Below are 19,693 nucleotides of genomic sequence, written 5' to 3'. Positions count from 1 at the left end.
AAAGTATCCGAATTATAATAATTTAATTTTATCATCCATCAACTCACTCAAAAATGTCGGCATGAATCGAGCAGTCGACTAAACGGGAGAAAATCACGCTCGCAAATGTTTGTTGCACAACGGAAGGCGGGCGGGCGCCATCTTGGAATAGATTTGAACATGACGTAACAAATTTGTCACATTCATCAGTTTGCATAACACGGAAATAGCACACTATATGTAATGCAACATTGTTAATTTGACGAAACACAACGCCAAAGAGATTTGAAATACTGTAGCGGCAAAACGACAGTCGCGGTGGCCGGGACGAGTGTGAAAAGATTTTCAAGATATTTGTTCGCATCAAACAAACAAGGCGTCCGTCGTGAGAAACGGCAATGAACGACAAACATTTGATAGCTTACCCGAGAAACCGCCACACGGTCGGTGGCGCCTGCATTTGATAACTCGCCTTGAATCCTGCAACAAACAAACAAGGCGTCCGTCGTGAGAAACGCCAATGAACGACAAACATTTCCTAGCATGTTAGCTTACCTGAGAAACCGCCCGCTGCGCGGGTGATTGCACCGGTATTTGACAACTTCCCCAATTCACCCGAAGACATGACGTCACATCCGTCAATTCAAATCTTCCTCGCCTGCTCGTCCAATGGTGCGTTGCACACTAGCGTACCACGTGACAGGCCACTTCACACGCGGGCGGTTGCACCTGTTGCTCACCTCAAGACTGAAAACTGCCTTCAAAAACCTAAGTGCCACTTTGCCCGCCTCCTACCTCAGCCCAAATTCAGTCTGACCAATCACAGCGCAACTGAAATTGGCTTGACCACGCCCACCTCTCCGACAGGCAAGACTGAAACCTGCCTTCAAAAAAAAAATTGTCCCATTCGGCTCCTCTTGCAGCCTACAAATACACAGACAGCCATTAATTGTGTGCTGGGAAGCTAAAACTCGACAACCATTGTGTGTTGGGAAGTTGAAACTTGACAAAAACAGGTTTTCACCTGATTTAGGACTACTCTTCCTCAGTGTCCTCAACATCACTGAAAGGGCTCCTTCAAGAGCCTCCTGCTTGCTTTGTATAGAAGGATGCTGGCTGGGCGGCAGTTTTTAGTGCTACAAAAGACAAGCAAATGATTGCAACAAAAATAGACATTGAGTCGAGTGCCAATGGCATGACTTTTTACCAACAATTATACATACTAGGAGTTTTACATTTGAAAAAAAATATATTGTAGTAAGTTATGATAATTGATCAAAATTATAGTTCATCTTTGAATTTGATACATTCTAAGTAGAGTTTTACATTTGAAAAAAATATATAATCATCACATTGTAGTAAAATATGATAATTATTCAGGATTATAATTCATATTTTAATTTCATCATTCAGCAACTCCCCTCACATTGGACAGATGATCCAGGTTGGCGGCGTCCAAGACGGGAGAAAATAAACCGGGCAAATGTTTGTTCCGTAACGGAACGAGAGCGGGCGGGCGCCATCTTTGAATGGATTTGGTCCGATTTTGGACATGACGTAACATATACGTTGCATTCACCAATGCCAATGTTTAAAATGGACCACTTGAATTCAGTTCACAGTTTAATTGCAGTTCAGTGGTACACACACAATTACAGTACAAACAGTTCATTTCATGATTAAAAAAACAACAGTAAAAAAACAATATTGCAAAATGACGCGGCGCTGAGAGAGAAAGAAAGAGGCATCATGCAGATAGCCAGTGTGCACACCCAGTGAAAAAGTGGAGGGAGGGAGGGAAGGAAAGAAAGGACAAAAGAAAAAACGCAGTCATACTCTCCTTAAATGCTGGCTGGGCGCTTTGCCCTCGCCGCATCCGCACCCGTCCGTCTCGTGTCGGCCGCTCATCACGGGCGAAGGTTGGCTCCTCCCCGCCCGGCCGGTATTCGACGTTTGGACTCATCCTCCGCCTCGTGCCACTGCAAAAAGAAAAACGGCACTGTTGCAAGCGGTTCACTTCTGTGAACGTACTCATTACCTGTCTATTAAAGCTTGCTCCTATTTTAAGCTCCCTTTATTAATTGCGTATGCATACATGAACGTTTTTGTTTTCTTTTTATGTCTGTATGAAGAATTCAATGCTTATAATTTCTTTCATTGTTGTCAAGTGCTTTGAGCTGCATCTCTTGTATGAAAGGTGCTCTACAAATAAAGTTTTTTATTACTACCCTCTGGTCTCGCGGTCCTGTCCAGTCCCTCTCTGTGCAGGCACTCGTCCGATCCACTGCCCCAGCAATCCTGAAAGGCAGACATATTGTGGTGGTTTTGGCAAGGGGAACAATTCCACTAGCACCCCCCCCCCCCCCCCCCCCCCCAACCTTGACTGAGGTAAGTTTGAATCAGGTAACTAGCGGCACGCACGGGCTGGCGCATGTCTCATATGGCCCTCCCGCATTGGAGCGGTCCGGGTTATGAAATGTTTTACCCCTTACAAAAAGGGAGGGAGGGAGGGAGGGAGGGAAGGAGGGAGAGAGTGAGAGGAGATGAGAAGAGGCTTTGGTGCGCACTTAAGCGCAACCAGCCAGTTCCCTTTGAGTAGAGCTGGCTTGGCCCCGAGAGGGAAAAAAAGGAAAACGTGACGTCACGTAGAGCGTCACGGAGAATCTCCTCGTCCTCGACACCGTCGACGACACTGGGACCCAGTCTGGCAGACATTATACCCTGGTATTCCACAAAGGGCAAGGTATAGCCACGTTCCATCCTGAGTGCACCAGGCCATGCAGGTACTGCCGGGCACATTGGAGAAAGAGAGCGAGAGAGGGAGGGAGGGAGAGAGGCAGGGGCTGTCTACTTTGCCAATTCGTATCTAGAGGGTCACAGCAACCCAAATGCCCGTGCGTGCTACAAGTTACCCTATTCAAACAGACAGGGGTAGGGAGAGCACAAAAGAAAAACCAAAGTCATACTCCCCCGGAACGCTGGCTGCATCTGCACCCATCAGTCTCGTGTGGGCCGCTCGTCACGGGCCAAGGTCCGGGTCTGCTCCGGCCGGTGTTGGACTCGTCTTTCGCCTCGCACAAGTGCAAAAAGACAAACGGCACTCAGTTGCATGCGGTTCACTTCTGTCAACGTACTCATTACCTGCCCCCTCCCTGGTCTTGTGGGTGCAGCCCAGTCCCTCTCGGTGCAGGCTGGCGCTTGCCCCATCCGCTGCCAGCTGAAAGGCAGAAAAATAAGGAAATCAAATTAAAACCAACAAGTGTGTACACTACGCTTGCAGATTGGATTGCCATGTCACCGCCTCTGGCCAGCCTTGGCCAGTCATGCGTCAGGCTCCTCTTCAACACTTGGCGACTGCTTTCTTTGGGTGATTCCTTCCTTTGCAACCCGCTCACCAATCGCAGGTCTGGTGGCCTCCATCCACCGGCTCTTCGTTTCATACATCAGCTCTTCCACCTTGCAAGACAAGCACAAAAGTCTCGCTGCGCCGTCGCTTGCGCTTGCCGTCGCTTGCGCTTGCCGTCGCTTGCGCTTGCCGTCGCTTGCGCTTGCCATCGCTTGCGCGGTCGCTTGCGCGGTCGCTTGCGCTTGCCGTCGCTTGCGCGGTCGCTTGCGCTTGCCGTCGCTTGCGCTTGCCGTCGCTTGCGCTTGCCGTCGCTTGCGCTTGCCGTCGCTGCGCGGTCGCTTGCGCTTGCCGTCGCTGCGCGGTCGCTTGCGCTTGCCGTCGCTGCGCGTTTGGCACTCAATGAGGGCTGCACAACATTTTGGAAAATCAATGATATGGCAGTATTGGGCCAGAACACTGCATTGAGGCAAGTTGTGCAAAATTCTTGGATGGAGGTTAACTATTTGATCGCAATAAGATCAGTTAGATGAGTTAACTTTAACTTACATCAATGACTTAGTCTTAACTCATTACAAATAGTTAGGCAAGAAAGCATGTTTCATTTGAGACATGAAAAAAAAAAATCTTTGCTGTCTTAAAGTGCATGTCAATAACCTAGACCACCATATGGCAGTTTTCCAATACACGTGCAGCCCTACACACATGTCACCATTGGTGTCCAAATGGCAGCCTCGGGTCAACTTGATCAACACACCACACGACTGAACACGACACTGCTTTGTAGGACTAAATATCAATGGCAACATTTCGTGATTGATTTAATGAATTTGCGTCAAAGAATTCTGAATTTGTTTCAGTATGCAGCCCTCAAGCAGACATTGGGACACCGCTGGTGTAATTAAAAAAAAAAAAAAATAATCCATTTCACACGAAGCTGCGCAGGTCGACGCCTCCAGGGAAGCGGGTCTCCCTCAGAACTCGGCGACTTCAGAGCGATGCCACAGCGGTCCGTTCACCTCTGATCAGATCGTGTCACATCCCGGTCGCCATCTGCAGAAACAGAAACAAATGTTAGAAACTCAAAGAGCACCCCAAGTTGTCGGTCACTTGCTTACTTGATCACAGCGGCTAGCTCCTATTGGTGAGCGTCGCCCGGTCGGATGGGGCCGTGCGTCACCCCCCCCCCTTTTGCGTCCGGCCTGCAAATGGCAGAACATGCAATGAGTTGGGCGCTGCTCGCATCACTACGTCTTCCTCGTGGACCCGCTCGCCCAAACACCGCCCCCTCACCTAGAGAACAAAGGACACACAGCTTAGATCAAGCACGACAGCGGTAGGTTAGAAAAAGACTAAATGCTACCGTCTCGCTCCAATGCTGTCCTACACCTAGGGGAGAACAAAGAACGCAAGTACCACAGCGGTGGTAGGTTAGGGTTAGATGACGTGCAACAGTGGCAGGTTAGAAAAAGACAAAATGGTACAAGTCAAATTGCAAAATTGGACATTCGGGATCGGCTCGCTCCAACGCCGCCCTACACCGATGGGGGAGAACAAAGAACGCAGCGAGCACGACAGTGGCAGGTTAGAAAAAGACACAAAATGGTACAAGTCATATGGCAAGCTTGGACATTGGGCTCCGCGTCAAAATTCAGTTCTGTCTCCATCCAAGTCACCACGTCCTCCCCCAAGTGAGCCGTCAATGGCAACCAAGCACAAGACACCGCTGGATCCAGATAAGCCACAACCTCTTAAGCAAGACCAACCGTCAGACCCCCAAACACTGTCCCCACCTGCAACCTTTCCGTCGTGCACCCATAACCAAAGGCAACCACACTGCCCCCTCCTGGGCACATGTTGACTTTTGCAGCGTGCTGCTTGATTCTTGACTTGATATGGCATTGCTCCTATGGATATGGCATTGCTCCTATGGATATGGCATTGCTCCTATGGATATGGCATTGCTCCTATGGATATGGCATTGCTCCTATGGATATGGCATTGCTCCTATGGATATGGCATTGCTCCTATGGATATGGCATTGCTCCTATGGATATGGCATTGCTCCTATGGATATGGCATTGCTCCTTTGGACAGGCCGCTGCGCCTTTGGACAGGCCGCTGCGCCTTTGGACAGGCCGCTGCGCCTTTGGACAGGCCGCTGCGCCTTTGGACAGGCCGCTGCGCCTTTGGACAGGCCGCTGCGCCTTTGGACAGGCCGCTGCGCCTTTGGACAGGCCGCTGCGCCTTTGGACAGGCCGCTGCGCCTTTGGACAGGCCGCTGCGCCTTTGGACAGGCCGCTGCGCCTTTGGACAGGCCGCTGCGCCTTTGGACAGGCCGCTGCGCCTTTGGACAGGCCGCTGCGCCTTTGGACAGGCCGCTGCGCCTTTGGACAGGCCGCTGCGCCTTTGGACAGGCCGCTGCTCCTTTGGACAGGCCGCTGCTCCTTTGGACAGGCCGCTGCTCCTTTGGACAGGCCGCTGCTCCTTTGGACAGGCCGCTGCTCCTTTGGACAGGCCGCTGCTCCTTTGGACAGGCCGCTGCTCCTTTGGACAGGCCGCTGCTCCTTTGGACAGGCCATTGCTCCTTTGGACAGGCCATTGCGCCTTTGGACAGGCCATTGCGCCTTTTCATGTGGAATTATATACTTATTCCATTCGGCTCCTCTTGCAGCCTACAAAAACACAGACAGACATTAATTGTGTGCTGGGAAGCTAAAACTCGACAACCATTGTGTGTTGGGAAGCTGAAACTTGACAAAAACAGGTTTTCACCTGATTTAGGACTACTCTTCCTCCGTGTCCTCAACATCACTGAAAGGGCTCCTTCAAGAGCCTCCTGCTTGCTTTGTACAGAAGGATGCTGGCTGGGCGGCCTGTTTTAGTGCTACAAAAGACAAGCAAATGATTGCAACAAAAATAGACATTGAGTAGAGTGCCAATGGCATGATTTTTTACCAACAATTATACATACTAGGAGTTTTACATTTGAAAAAAATATTATATTGTAGTAAGTTACGGTAATCTATCAAAATTATAGTTAATACTTTAACTTGATACATTCTAAGTAGTTTTACATTTGAAAAAATACATAATCATGACAAGAATTATTAAAGATTATAATTCATATTTTAGTTTCATCATCTACAACTCACCTCACATTGGACAGATGATCCAGGTTGGCGGCGTCCAAGACGGGAGAAAATAACCAGGGCAAATGTTTGTTGCGTAACGGAACGAGAGCGGGCGGGCGCCATCTTTGAATGGATTTGGTCCGATTTGGACATGACGTAACATATACGTTGCATTCACCAGCAGTTTGCATGGCACGGAAATGGCACACGGATAATATAAAATAATTAAAAAATGGTTTAGTTGACTAGAGTCAAACTAACATTTCCTATAGTCAGACAAACGCGCGCTTATCGGCGGCGTCATTTACGAACCTTCTATAGACAGACGAATGAAAAAATGCTGGCCAGCATGAAAAAAAACAACCGCGAAAGACATTTAAAATACCACCAAAACGCGCAACGACGCGACGCAAAGTGGATTGTGGCGTGCCGTGCCGAAACCTCAAGCACTCCCTAGACAGCGAAAATCCTGCAAGAAATAATAAATGGCATCGTAAGAAACTGCAAACATTTGCTCACGGGCTAAATGGCCTGCGGCCTACAATTTACCTCCAGGTCCACCGTCGCGGTGGACGTGACGTTGCCGAGTCACGAGAGTACGACAATCCTGCGACAAACTAAATAAATTAAAAAAAAAAGGCTTGTGAGAAAAAGCAACAAAGCGTGCCGTCGTGAGAAACGGCAGGAGACGACAAACATTTGCTAGCATGCTCGCTTACCTGAGAAACCGTCCGCCGCCGCCGCCGGCCCGCGCTCGGTGGCACCTGCATATGATAACTCCCCTTGAGCGAGCACACCTGTCTTCAATTGACCTAAAGCCCTGACGTCACATCCGTCGATTCAAATCTTCTTCTCCTGATCGTCCAACGGCGCTCGGCACACTGACGCCACCAGGTGGTCGCCAGGTGTCATGGTGACTACTGTGGAAAGGGTGGCTTCGGACTATCCGTTGAAACTTTCAACACCGAACATGTTTGGATGGAGGATACCCTATCAATATGACCAAATCTCCTTTGGTTTCCGAGCAGGCTCTGGTCGAGTGGTTAACGCCATTGCCTTCAATCAAATGAAAATATTTGTATCGAGTATATTTGTATTGTATATTTGTAAACGTGCTTTTGTTGTGCAATTAACCCTTTATTTATTTATTCTCTTTTTTTTTTAACCTCGTGTAGTGTACCTACACATATTGTCATATAAAATGTCTGATTTTTATGTTTTAATTGGCGAATATAAAAACAAGGAATAAGACGCCAGACACGTTTTAACATAAATGTTTATTAAAAATAATAATATCAAAAGCAAATTTCAAACCAGCAATCTAATGTGAAATTGCAGTAGATATATTGGATAACAATATTTAGGGGTATATAGGTATACACGTTATTTAAAAACGACTATAAGTGTTATACTACGACACAAGTGGTTACCAGCTCAGTGGCCTAAGAGGAGAGTGTCCGCCCTGAGACTGGGAGGTGGTGGGTTCAAACCCCTGCCGAGTCATACCAGTGACTATAACAATGGTACCCATTTCTTCCCTGCTTGGCACTCAGTGGAAGGGGTTGAAATGGGGCCCCCCCCCTGCTGCTCACTTATACTCCGGCGCGACTTACAGTCCGAAAATTACGGTAAGTTCAAAAATATCAGAGGACGTGATAAACAACTGAGGTGATTTGGTTGCATAAGCAAGCCTAACCCTAAGCACAGCAAAAGCGAGAGCAAGCCTAACACAAACCCTAACCCTAAGCACAGCAAGAGCTCTGGACGAGTGGTTAACGCCATTGCCTTCAATCAAATGAAAATATTTGTATCGAGAGTTCATCCTAAAATGAATTGTTCTGGCAAAAATTCTGCCTGCCGCCGTTGCAGTGCTCCCGTGGACTCATTTTCAAGTCAGTTGCTAAGAAACACCACACCGTTGCACAGAGACAATTCTTGAGTCATATCAAATCAATGATTTTCAAACGGGTCCAAACAAGTTTTTCCCTCATGCCTACAAAGATCTTTAGATCTTTTCGTTCACTCTCGTTCACTGAAAACATTCGTTCTTTTGAACCCATCGTTCACTCACGAGCCAACACTACACTGCAGTAGTGATACACACGCACACACACACAGAATGATACGACAAACACGATGACACGACTTTTCACGCACCTGCACTTAACGAGGGAATCATGGGAAACATGTTGGAACGCGGCCCCGAGGACTAGAGCTTGACACCTGGGACCTTTGACCATGATATTTACCTAATAAAGTGGCCTGTTATTAGGTACACTTGAAAATGGCGGTGTACCTAATGGCGTGTCCGAGTGACGTCACACATCAAACAGCCAATCAGAAAGTGGGAGTGAGGGTGGGTGTAGCACTTTTCACTTTCACTTAAGCTTTTTCCCTAATGATGTGGCCTGTTATCAGGTACACCTCATGGACACTTCAATAGGTACACTGCACGAAGTAAAAAATAAATAAGTGAATAAATAAATAAGAAAGTATAGCGAACGATTTGGTGAACGATTCTCTTGAACCGATTCTAAAGATTCAGTTCATTTAAAAGAACTGGAATGCACATCACTAGTCCACAAGTCCAAGCGCTGCTGGGCTGGCGTGCCTCTGGACGACGTCACAACGGCGCTGATTTTGCTCAGCCAGCAGATGGCAGCAGAGCTCAACGAGGCGACCTCTTCTCTTCTCCGTTTGTTTTGAATGGATTTAAGACTAATCATGGACAAATATGGATGGACTGTCATCTGCATCTGCCACGCGCACCTTTTCATCAGCCGTTGGATCCCGTCAGAGTTTGTCTTGATCTGGTTCTCGCGCACCTCTGAATGCAATTTCAAAAAATAACAACAACCACCGCGGGCGAGGAACCACATGCTGCTTCACCACGTTGGCATTTCATGACATTGTTGCCACGTTGCCTTAGCCTTTGCCTACTACTTGGCTGTGACAGGTCAGCAGGCCTGATGCCGGCATCGCCGTTGCCATGGCAACACGCACTCGGACACACGCCCAAGAGTCGCCTGGGGCGTTTGATCGACAGATGGTATTTGGAGGAAGTCGGAGGGGGTGGGCAAAGACTGTGAGTAATAAATACGCAGTACAGGTTGAAACCTGACGTAACCTTGGCAACACCGATAACCCAATAAGAATCAATAATATGCAGTAGCAGCAGCCCGCGCGACCTTTTGCGGCGACCTCCTCCAAGGGCCGACCGAGCGAGCGACAACAAGAGACGAAACACACAGAGAAGCACGTCAAACACAGAGTCTGGAAAAGAAGGATGGACCCGGGTGGAGAACCGCTCAAGAACAAAGTGTGTCAAGTTAAGGACCAAAGAATGAAAGCCTCACAAAACAATCAAGAGCCTACTTCCAGCACCAAGTCAAGAACTAAGAAGAGAACGTTAAGACAAAGGGAGTCAAAGACACTTCAGGAGTGGAGGTACGGAGCACGTCAAGAACTTCACAAAGGACGTGGAGAAAAGCAAAAAGCAGACGAGACGAGACGGGAGGGTCGGACGGACGGACGGACGGACGGACGGATGGACAGAGCAACTGGGACGAATGAAGGAAGGAAGTCAGGCTGGCTGACTACACCTGGAGGATGTCCGCTTTGTGCACCTGCAGCCAGAGCGCTCGCTCTGCTGCGCCGAGTAAAAGAGAGCGAGGGAGGGCGGGAGGGAGGGAGGAAGAGGAGGAGGAGGAGATGGGGGAGGAGAGGGAGCGCCCAGTTGAGAGCCAAAGCCAGCGGCAGCGGGAAGGAAACGACAAGCGCAAATCCATTCCGGCTCTCTCCGAACTCCCACCCCAAGCTTCTGGAGGGATTCTAGTGGATCATGTTTGGCAAAGTCTCCGAGCTACAGGTGAGGGTGCCGGAGGCGTGGAGGTAGAAAGGCGGCAAAAGGTACATTTGTCCTTTGGAGACCTCCAACTGAAAGCATCTGGATGGAAGGAGGAGAACAGCAGGCGAGGATGAAGACTAGGAACGAGCACTGAGTGGTCCGGCTGGCCGGCGCTTGCATCATGAGCCCAACGCGGCCACGTTTCCCGGAGCCCGGGCGGCCGGCCACAGCATGAGCCTGCGCGGTGGTGGCGGTGGCGCCGGCAACGTGTCAGAGCTCATCTCTCAAAGCCGGCGGATCCCGGAGCCCCCGCACGGGTTCCGGACGGGCGACGCCAGCCGCGACGGCTGTCCTCACGTCGGGAACGGCTCCGCCGACCCTGGCTTCTGCCGGGACGAGGGGGGCAAAAATTGGGCGGCGCTGCTGATCCTGGCGGCCATCGGCATCACGGTGACGGGCAACATCCTGGTCATCCTGGCCGTGTCTTTGGAGAAGAAGCTCCAGAACGCAACCAACTACTTTTTGATGTCTCTGGCTGTGGCAGACATGCTCTTGGGCGTGTTGGTCATGCCGGTCTCCATGGTGACCGTCCTCTACGGTGAGCTGACATTGGGTGACTCATTCTGGTGGCTCGCGTGGCGTGGCGTGGCGTGGCATCGCTCCACCATCCGGTCCAAAGCCATCTTGGGAGGCAAACTTGAGCTTTTCGTCACGCCGTTACCTCGTCCAATCTGACCAAGCGCTTGCTGCCATCTTCGGTATTGTAAATGTTGCTGTAGCTCGCCCCCTGCTGAGTGACTCTCGGCAACTTTGATGGTCGCTGGCCTTCGGTTCAGAAAGAGCCCTTCCTTCCTTCCTTCCTTCCTTCCTTCCTTCCTTCCTTCCTTCCTTCCTTCCTTCCTTCCTTCCTTCCTTCCTTCCTTCCGCTTTCCTGTTTTCTATCCTTTGCCAAACGGTTTCATCATTTGAACAAAGCGAATGCCCACTTGAAGTGCTGCCATGACAACACGCAGGCCGTAATCTCTTGCACGTTGGGGGGGGGACGGCTGTTTACGAGCTGGCGAAGGCCAACTGCGTTTGAGGATCTCGCCTTTCCGCCGCCGACGACTCCAAAACGTTCAACGACTCACTCGAGCGTTGGAATGGGAAGGCGTCCTTGCTTTGTCGTGCGGTCCTCGAGCGAGCGTTTGTACTCACTCCATTTGTTCGTGTGCCTCGTTCAGATTACGGCTGGCCTCTCCCGTCAGAGCTGTGTCCCGTGTGGATCTACCTGGACGTGCTGTTTTCCACGGCGTCCATCATGCACTTGTGCGCCATCTCGCTGGACCGCTACGTGGCCATCCGCAAGCCCATCCACCACAGCCGCTTCAACTCGCGCACCAAGGCCCGCATCAAGATCGTGGCCGTGTGGAGCATCTCGGCCGGCGAGTGCTAGCGCGCATCCAGGCGTTGGTCGGGACACCCACCCACCTGCGGTCGCCACGTGTTAGCATAACATCTGTTAGCGCAACTCAGACATACGCGCATCCACCCGTACGGTTGCCACGTGCGCTGGCTGAATGTGCGTCTGGTGCGCACAGATTTTGCGCATCTTTTCCTTGCTGAATACGCTTTGGTCACGTCGCCTCCACGTCATGACGGGTTGGGTCATCATCGGCAAGAATTTCGTATGTTGGCCGAACAGCAACCACTGAAGGACACAAGAGCCGCTAATGGCTAGCGTCGGCTCGGTTGCCACGGCAACCGAGCAGGCACTTGCCATGCTGCTTTCGCGCTGGCTCGCGCCAGCGCTAATATTGTTACTGTTCACACTGGTGTGTGAATGCGTGCGTGTGTGCGCGCGCGCGGGTGCAGCCCTTGTAGCAATCCAATTCAAGCGACAATAGCTCCTTTCCAAACAAAGTGAAGCAGATTTGGCCAAAATGTTGCATGACAATGTCAAAAGCGTCCAATTTTGCCCTGCTGGCCTTGTGGCTAACCGCTTTGACTGGGTGTGCTGTGCAGGCATCTCCACACCCGTCCCGGTTCTGGGACTGCGAGACCCGTCCAAGGTGTTCAAAGACGGCAGCTGCCTGCTGACGGACGACGGCTTCGTGCTGGCCGGCTCCTTCGTGGCCTTCTTCGTGCCGCTCACCATTATGGTGGTCACCTACTTCCTGACCGTCCGGGCCCTGCGCGACGAGGCCACGCTGCGCTCGGGGCGGCCCAGGTGGGGCGCCGCCGCTGCCGCCGCCGTCACGCTGGGCTTCTTCTCGCAGGCCTCGCTATCCTCCCAGAAGCTGACGCGGCGGGAAGCCGGCGCCGCCCTCTTCGGGTGCCGGACCGCGCAGTCCATCAGCAACGAGCAAAAGGCGTCCAAGGTGCTGGGCGTGGTCTTCTTCCTCTTTGTGGTCATGTGGTGCCCCTTCTTCATCACCAACGTGCTGGCGGCGGCGTGCGATGCGCCGGCCTGCGACGACGCCCTGGTGGCGGGCCTGCTCAACGTCTTTGTGTGGGTGGGCTACCTGTCGTCCGCCGTCAACCCGCTGGTGTACACGCTGTTCAACAAGACGTACCGCGCCGCCTTCCTGCGCTACCTGCGCTGCCGCTACGCGCCGCCCGCCAACAAGCCGCTGCAGCTCATTCCGCTCAACACCATCCCCCCCATGGCCTACCCCTCCGTCGGGGGCGGACGCAACCCAGGCCCGCTACCCGATTTCTCCCGACGACGGGGCCAGCAGACTGGCGACGAGGACGAAAGCTGCGTGTGAGCCCCAAAAATTTAAAAGTACATTTTGGGGAAATTAAAAGGACAAGGGAAAGATGAAAAAACGAGGACAAGAAAGAACATGATCAAGAAAAGCCAAAAGTCCAGAAGAAGATTTCAAGTGAGTGAAGTGTGCACCGCTTGCGCAAAACACGTAAAGGGGGTGCGGAGCGTGCCAAGCGAGGCAATGCTTGGGAGAGGAGAGCCTAAAAGGCAAGAAGGGCGCCCTTAAAAGCAGCAAGAGGGGCCCCATGCTGGAGCTGGCAAAGAACTCACTGCAGTTGTCAAGGAGACCAAATGTGCTGCCTGCGATGACTCATGCGCCTCATTTTTGCCATGCTGCCATGTGACAAGCGGTGGCTGGAGGAAGGGGGGGGGGGGGGGGACCCTGGCTTTTCAAAGCGTCGCCTAGCTCGCCCTGTGTCCCTCCATCACCTCCTCACGTCACAAACATCAACATGTAGAAGCCGGCAGCTTTTCTTCTTCCCCTCATCATCATCATCATTTGGCCCTGGTTGCACTCATGTGCCCAATTTGGCTGTCAAAGCAGCACTTGAGGCAGCCAACAATGTTCAGGAGTGCGGCCAGCCAGCCAGCCAGCCAGCCAGCCAGCCAGCCAGCCAGCCAGCCAGCCAGCCGGCCAGCCATTTTCATCTTCTCCCAAAGGGGAACGTTGATATTCCATGAATGGCAGCTATCATCCATTCGTCTTGGGCCTCGTCGTTCTTCCCTGTCAAATCTTGCAACTCTTCAATGAACCATTTGTTATCTACTGATGTCAATTCGGTGATTTTTTTTTTTTAAAGGAAGAGGGTAAAGAATTGTGGTTTGATCTCAATGGTTCTTTTTTTTTTCCAGCTCTCAAATTGCATTTTGCGTCTGACACGCTGCTCGTTTGCATACCCGCACTTGCACGCCTCCTCGTGTCCCGTCTTTATTTTTCGCAGAAGCAGAAATATCTTACAGAGCCAGAACGTCACTTTGCTTATTTACATGTCATCTGCGCGTCGCTTGCGTGATGGAAACAAAGAAAGACAAAGAGACAAATTCCCAAGTGGCGTGATGGCGGCAGAAGGGAGGGGGGGAGGGCACATTGCGCTCACAACGTATCACCCTATCCGAGAATGTTGTCGAGGCGCAACGAGCGGTGGCCACATATGGCGTTGGTTCCGGTTGCTACTGAAAGTTGGCAGATGTTGGAAATAAATAAAGACATTGTGGGAAAAAAAATCCCTGGGACAATAAGCGGCGCCCGACACCGCGGCCCCTTTTCCAATATTGCAAACACCTTTTTGCCGAGACAGCGTTGGTTCAGTCAAAGTCGAGAGAGATCCAGACGGGAAGCGCAATTGCAGCGTTTGCTTGTAACAGACAAATGAAAGCGTTGCAGCCTCCCGCCCGCCCAATGAGGTGCCGTCTTTGAATGCATAGGACATTTCTCATTTCAGATCCCTCCCGCAGAGTAATTTAGCCTTGCGACAAGTCCATTTTTAGACTGGCCCCCCACCCCGCCCCGCCCCGAGGGGCTTAAGCAGAAGTTCCATTACAGCAGCGGTGAATAATTCACCAGGAGGAGATGGGTGGCGAGAGCCGCCGCCACCGACACACAGGGGAGGACTCGAAAGACGAATGGGACCTTTAGCACAGAGCTAAATTGGAGCTAGCGCGTAGCCTTCAAAGATGGCGCGACCGTTTATCGGTGTCAAGTCAGGGGGGCGAGGGGGGTGGGGCTAGTGGCGTCGTCTTACAGCCAAAATGCCTTCCGTGATCCTTTATCGAGATTGGGAAACAAGCAACTGCTGTGTGTGAAGCTGCGTCCAGTGAGGAGCGCGAGTGCGGTGGAGTGTGTCAACACTGGCGGGGAGTGTGCGCATTAAAGAGCCAGAAGAAAAGCTAAAGGGGTGGTGAAGGGTGCCCGCCGCCATCAGGCCACAGAGAAAGGGGAGGGGCTACTGTCCACATGAAGTCAAACAGGGAGTGCTTGCTTGTAGCAAGGAGATTAGATAGGAAGCTGGAAGGTGATGTCCACTTGCGCTTCCTTCGCCAGCGAAACGATTTCCGAAAGCCTCACCACCTGCCGACACATGTGCGCGAGCTTGACGCGGCCTTTCATCTCACATCTCGTGCATGTGTGCGTGCGTGCGTGCGCACGTACCATTTTTGCAGCTTCGTCCAGGTCATCGCAGGCCAGGATTTTCAGCGGGCTGGCGGCAATCAGCGCTTTGGCGTCATCCACACGCGTGCCTAGTGAAGAGCGCCCGCCGGTTAGCATGGAGCCAGCCTTACCCATCAGCCCGCGTCATTTAACATAGACGTTGGGCACCTTGCAGTCGCACCACGATGGGGATCTTGAGGTCGAGGTCGCGGACGGCCATGATGATGCCCTGGGCAATGACGTCGCACCTCATGATGCCTCCGAAGATGTTGACCAAAATGGCCTGAACCTGCGGTAGCGGAAAGCTGTGGCCTTTGAGCGAGCGAGCGAGCGAGCGAGCGAGCGCCACGCTGGGCGCCCACCGCGCTTTGCGCCGACCGCACCTTCCTGTCGGACGTGATGAGCTTGAAGGCCTCGGTGACCTGGTGGGCCGTGGCCCCGCCGCCCACGTCCAAGAAGTTGGCGGGCGTACCCCCATGCAGTTTGATGATATCCATGGTGGCCATGGCCAGGCCGGCGCCGTTCACTAAATGACAAGAGCAAGTCAGCCCTTGCCCCGGCTAGCGGCAATGCGGAAATGAGCTTGCACGCGCTAGCAGTAAGACAGGGAGGCTCCTGTTCGTTTGCTCCGAGCCACGTGTCCCACTTTCGAACGCACCCAGGCAGCCGATGGTTCCGTCCAAGCCGATGTAGTTGAGGTCGGCTTTGGCCGCCTGCCGGTCGCGCGGGTCCTCCTGGGTCCAGTCTTGTAGGTCAAACACCTTCTTCTGCCGGTAGGCGGCGTTGGAGTCAAAGTTGATCTTGGCATCCATGCACATGACTGCGGGCCCCAAACGCAAGAGCCTGATTGTCGCGTGCGCCTGGCTTCGCCTGGCTGCGCTGGCTGCGCCTGGCTGTATGTGGGTGTCACACGTACCAATGCCCGAGGAGTCCTCCACCATGGGGTTGATCTCCAGCATGGACGCGTCGTACTTGATGAAGACGTTGTAGAGCTTGATCATGTTCTCGGCCGCCTCCTTCTGCAGCGGCTGCGGAAAGCCCATCTTCTGCGCCACCTGCGGGCCCGCAACGCCAGCCGCTAATTACAATTTCTTACGCGAGACAAACGGCTGCGAGCCAAAAGGGCAGCAGCGAGGCGCAAGATTACAACCCTGGCTTCCCAAAATCAGGAGGGCTTTTTTGCCTTGCAAATACAAAAAATGAGCATGTTTGGTAAAGCCCACCTTGAGCGCCTGCTCCATCTTGATGCCCTCCACGATGTCGATGGGCTCCTTGACGATGGCGTCGGGGTTTTCCGCCGCCACGTCCTCGATGTTGACGCCCCCCTGCGAGCTGCCGATCAACACGGGGCCCTGCGGCAGAGGGCGGCTCGGCTACAAATGCGCACTGCGGTGTGAAGGCCGCCAGCTTCTTTTGTCCTTTTCCAAAAGTCCAATATTGGATGGCTACTAGTCTGAATGTGGCCGGCAAGCTCCATTGGCAAGCTCTGTCATACGCTGCCATCTAGCGGTGCCCCTGAGCGCAAACTGCTTGTTGGCGGTCCGATCCGCTTGAGAAATATGTAGCTTGTCATTTATTTTCAATATGTGGCTTGTCATTTATTTTCAATGTCATCAAATGTTCCACTTGATGATCTAAAATGGACCTTTTTTTTTTTCTTTCTTTCTAGCAACGAAACGTTTCCTTTCGTCAACGGGGGAGATCAGACTTGGTCTCACCTTCTCATGCTTGCAGTTTTGTTGCGTGTGGGCCGTACCTGGAAGGACCTCTCCATGGTGATGGCGAAGTAGTACTCCCGGCGCGGGTAGCGCCGCTCGCAGATGAAGACCTGGTTGCAGATGCGACCCGCCTCGCCCGTTTGCTTGGTGTACAGCTTGCGGCCAATCATCTGGGAGGAAATGTCCCGCGCCTCCTCGGGCCTGCCGCGCGTGCACGCACGCACGCACGCCACCATTAAAATGAGCCAGCCAGTCAGGCAGTGAGACGGTGGGCGGCTTACGAGTAGACGATCCGGACGCCTCCCTTCAGTCCGCCCTCGAACGTTCCTTTCCCTCGTCCGCCTGCCAGCACCTGAGCCTTCACCACCAGGTCTTTGGAACCTGCCGTGCGCGCACACACACACACACACATTTGTAAATAGCAACAGTGCAGCGTGGTCGAGAGATCTGAAAAAGTGGAACTTCATTTAAATGATACGCGAAAATGATTCTCCCCAAAAATGAATTGATTCTGAACTTATTACATATTTCCCTTGCAGACACTTTTTGCCTAAAATATAACCAAGATAAACCAAACAATAAGCATGTTGTTTTCCTATATTTTCTCAAAAGTTCGAATGAGTTCTCAAAAGAAATGTTGGTTTCAACAAAAAAAGAAAAAAATTGAAATTGGTTTTCAAATACTACTACAAATATGACAAACATAATGCTGTGCATTAACTGTCGGGAATAAAACTATGTGCTGGCATTTGTTGCGTCTCTTTGAGTCAAAACGACAGCACGGCGAGAGCCGGGCGCCATGTTTGGCAGCGCTAACAGCTGTTTAAGACACACGCACGTGCTGACTTGCACGTTCGCGGAGATTGACGCCGATGATCCGGTGGGCTGAGCCGGGCGCGTTTCGTTTTTTTGCACGACAGAGGAGCCAACGCCGCAATTTGGTAGCTTTGCTTTCTCGGTACTGACCGATCTGCTTGGCAATGGCGTAGGCCTCGTCCGAGGAGCTGGCCACCATGCCGGCGGGGACCGAGATGCCGGCGTCCTTTAGCAGGCCGAGGCTCATGTACTCATGGAGGGACAGGCTCCTCCGCTGCTGCTGCTGCTGCTGACACGGCGCCGACGCGTGGCCTCCCAGCAGACCTGAAGAGCCCGCCAGAGCCTGGACACGCACACGGGGAACCGCTAACAACGAGGCGGGACCAAGTCATTAAGCTTTCGTTACGAGCACAATTTTGCCAGAGGGGCGAGTGACGTACAGCATGATCGATTGCAGCGGTAACTTTGACTGTTTTCTTATTTAGCAATCATTTGTTGAAAAATAACGAGATGTAGTGCAATTAAAATGCAAATATTTTCCTTGACATGATGAATAACTTCGATAAATCATTTGGATTAGAATCTTGATCAAATTATTCTGAGAAGCATTATTTTCACCATAATGGTTATATAATTGTCTCAGGTTTTTTTCCGCTTCCAAATAGCCTTCATTGTCCTTGTTGACTAGTCACGAGGCAAAATATTGTGGAAACTAAAATAATTATGATCGAAAGGGCGGACTTCCATCTTTACATGGGATCACAACTTGGCTGATGGTGAATTCCGAAAGGTCATGTACAATTGGCACCCAACTAGAGTTACATTTTAAAAAAAAAAAAAAAACTTTTTTTTTTCTTTGTTTGCACAAAAAAAAATATTGAAGAGAAATGATACCGTAAATAAGAGGTATAAAAAAACGGAGGTACCACACCCCCAGACAAAAATACTTTGGACGAAGTATTGAGGAGGGCGGTGTACGCTGCTGTATGGGAAAAGAGCAAAGCACCTGTGTGATCAATCCCGACAGTTGACAGTTCTTGTTGACGTTTACGACCATGAATGACGACATTCGCTGACTTGTTTACTTGCGTTAGCAGTGCTGTGTTATGCTGTGCTATGCTATGCTATGCTGTGCTATGCTATGCTATGCTATGCTATGCTGTGCTGTGCTATGCTATGCTATGCTGTGTTGTGCTGCGGTGACACATTTAGCTCATGTGTGTAGAGAACAGCGGTCCAGCTAACTAGTGAGAGGTCACCAGCATGCCAGCTCGCTGCGCTGCGCACATCAAATGCCCACAAAAAGCAGACTTTCGTGCGGCTATTTAAAAGTTAAAGCTAACGCCGCACTGCTTAGCGTATAAAAGCAACTAGCAATGCGGCTAATGTCCGTTTGACCCTGTCACTTCAGTGGCTGCTGTGGCGGTCAAAGGAGGCCGTGGCGGCGAGACTCGAACAGCCGCCCGGCGACCGAAGCCTTCGCTCGCAGGTGTTTAAACGCTCACCTTGGAAGCGGCGCTAAGAGCGCCCCTGGGCCCCGAGTTCCTCAGGCTTGCCGTCAAACGGCCGCAGATCAGGGACGTCGCCATGTCTGCTTGTCAGGGGATGCCTGGTCGTGCGCATGCGCAGGACATGGCCAATTCCCACGAGTGCCGCGTTCGCTGACGTAGGACACGCTGAAAATCCTCTTGAATTTGATCACTGAAGAGCTTCCTCTCGCTGTCATGTTATGTTAACACCTTCACCACAACCTGCTTGTGTATCCTGTAAACCATTTCAAATAATGGCCCATGAACCAGAAACGTTTTAAAACGAAGGAAACAAATTGCTTCGTGTTCATAAAGGCATCGCGGCCATACAGCAGGCAGTTGGTAAACTTTCACAGCCTTTACTCTCATTTTGATCTTAACGCTTCTTCATCATGTCTTCGGAGTTGAGCTAAATTGGCACTCCTC

At 51.6% G+C, this 19,693-nt stretch overlaps 2 protein-coding genes and 1 long non-coding RNA gene across 5 annotated transcripts in view; 1 reads left to right on the top strand and 2 right to left on the bottom strand.

The window, feature by feature from the left end:
- LOC148393751 (uncharacterized) overlaps positions 1-5,458 on the bottom strand; it is an 11,640-nt gene extending 6,182 nt beyond the window's left edge. Inside the window, exons 1-7 of one of the 2 annotated variants that reach the window (XR_015859702.1) lie at positions 4,616-5,458; positions 4,441-4,524; positions 3,121-4,375; positions 2,208-3,050; positions 1,004-1,958; positions 535-903; positions 405-459 (exon numbers count right to left, since the gene is read on the bottom strand). This is a non-coding gene — a long non-coding RNA (uncharacterized LOC148393751). Of the gene's footprint in view, positions 1-404; positions 460-534; positions 904-1,003; positions 1,959-2,207; positions 3,051-3,120; positions 4,376-4,440 lie in introns of both variants that reach the window. The other variant, XR_015859701.1, reaches the window with a different exon arrangement.
- A 4,729-nt stretch (positions 5,459-10,187) lies between these two features.
- Positions 10,188-15,319, top strand: LOC148393750 (5-hydroxytryptamine receptor 2A-like). Of its 2 annotated transcripts, XM_088382053.1 has the most exons (4): positions 10,188-10,901; positions 11,527-11,727; positions 12,308-12,444; positions 12,562-15,319. In XM_088382053.1, the coding sequence occupies exons 1-4, from the start codon at positions 10,535-10,537 to the stop codon at positions 13,051-13,053; spliced, it is 1,197 nt and encodes a 398-aa protein (XP_088238179.1). In that variant the 5' UTR covers positions 10,188-10,534; the 3' UTR covers positions 13,054-15,319. The 2 variants fall into 2 exon arrangements, with proteins under 2 accessions (XP_088238179.1, XP_088238178.1); XM_088382052.1 differs by having other exon boundaries at positions 12,308-15,319.
- sucla2 (succinate-CoA ligase ADP-forming subunit beta) lies at positions 13,971-19,403 on the bottom strand. The gene is made up of 11 exons (XM_088382050.1): positions 19,244-19,403; positions 17,889-18,081; positions 17,204-17,303; positions 16,961-17,123; positions 16,428-16,556; positions 16,121-16,259; positions 15,863-16,024; positions 15,588-15,730; positions 15,373-15,493; positions 15,205-15,293; positions 13,971-15,123 (listed from the first exon to the last, which is right to left on the bottom strand). Exons 1-11 carry the CDS (start codon positions 19,325-19,327, stop codon positions 15,049-15,051), a joined length of 1,398 nt encoding a protein of 465 aa, XP_088238176.1. The 5' UTR covers positions 19,328-19,403; the 3' UTR covers positions 13,971-15,048.
- Between the last annotated feature and the right edge of the window lie 290 nt (positions 19,404-19,693).

Source organism: Syngnathus floridae, chromosome 8 (genome assembly GCF_059516105.1).
Source record: "Syngnathus floridae isolate MCC-2025c chromosome 8, RoL_Sflo_1.0, whole genome shotgun sequence".
NCBI classification, from domain to species: domain Eukaryota; kingdom Metazoa; phylum Chordata; class Actinopteri; order Syngnathiformes; family Syngnathidae; genus Syngnathus; species Syngnathus floridae.
Note: the sequence above shows the minus strand (reverse complement) of the source record. Positions and strands in the feature narration are given on the sequence as shown.

What these genes read in the sequence shown, in the direction of transcription:
- sucla2 (XM_088382050.1), bottom strand. Translation starts at nt 19,327, where the DNA reads ATGGCGACGTCCCTGATCTGCGGCCGTTTGACGGCAAGCCTGAGGAAC. An exon ending in CGGAACCATCGGCTGCCTGG is followed by an intron (nt 15,731 to 15,862) that starts GTGCGTTCGAAA and finishes CTTGTCATTTAG; the next exon opens with TGAACGGCGCCGGCCTGGCC. An exon ending in TGGACGAAGCTGCAAAAATG is followed by an intron (nt 15,124 to 15,204) that starts GTACGTGCGCAC and finishes ATGTGTCGGCAG; the next exon opens with GTGGTGAGGCTTTCGGAAAT.
- LOC148393750 (XM_088382052.1), top strand. Translation starts at nt 10,535, where the DNA reads ATGAGCCTGCGCGGTGGTGGCGGTGGCGCCGGCAACGTGTCAGAGCTC. An exon ending in CATGGTGACCGTCCTCTACG is followed by an intron (nt 10,902 to 11,526) that starts GTGAGCTGACAT and finishes TGCCTCGTTCAG; the next exon opens with ATTACGGCTGGCCTCTCCCG. An exon ending in CGTGTGGAGCATCTCGGCCG is followed by an intron (nt 11,728 to 12,307) that starts GCGAGTGCTAGC and finishes TGTGCTGTGCAG; the next exon opens with GCATCTCCACACCCGTCCCG.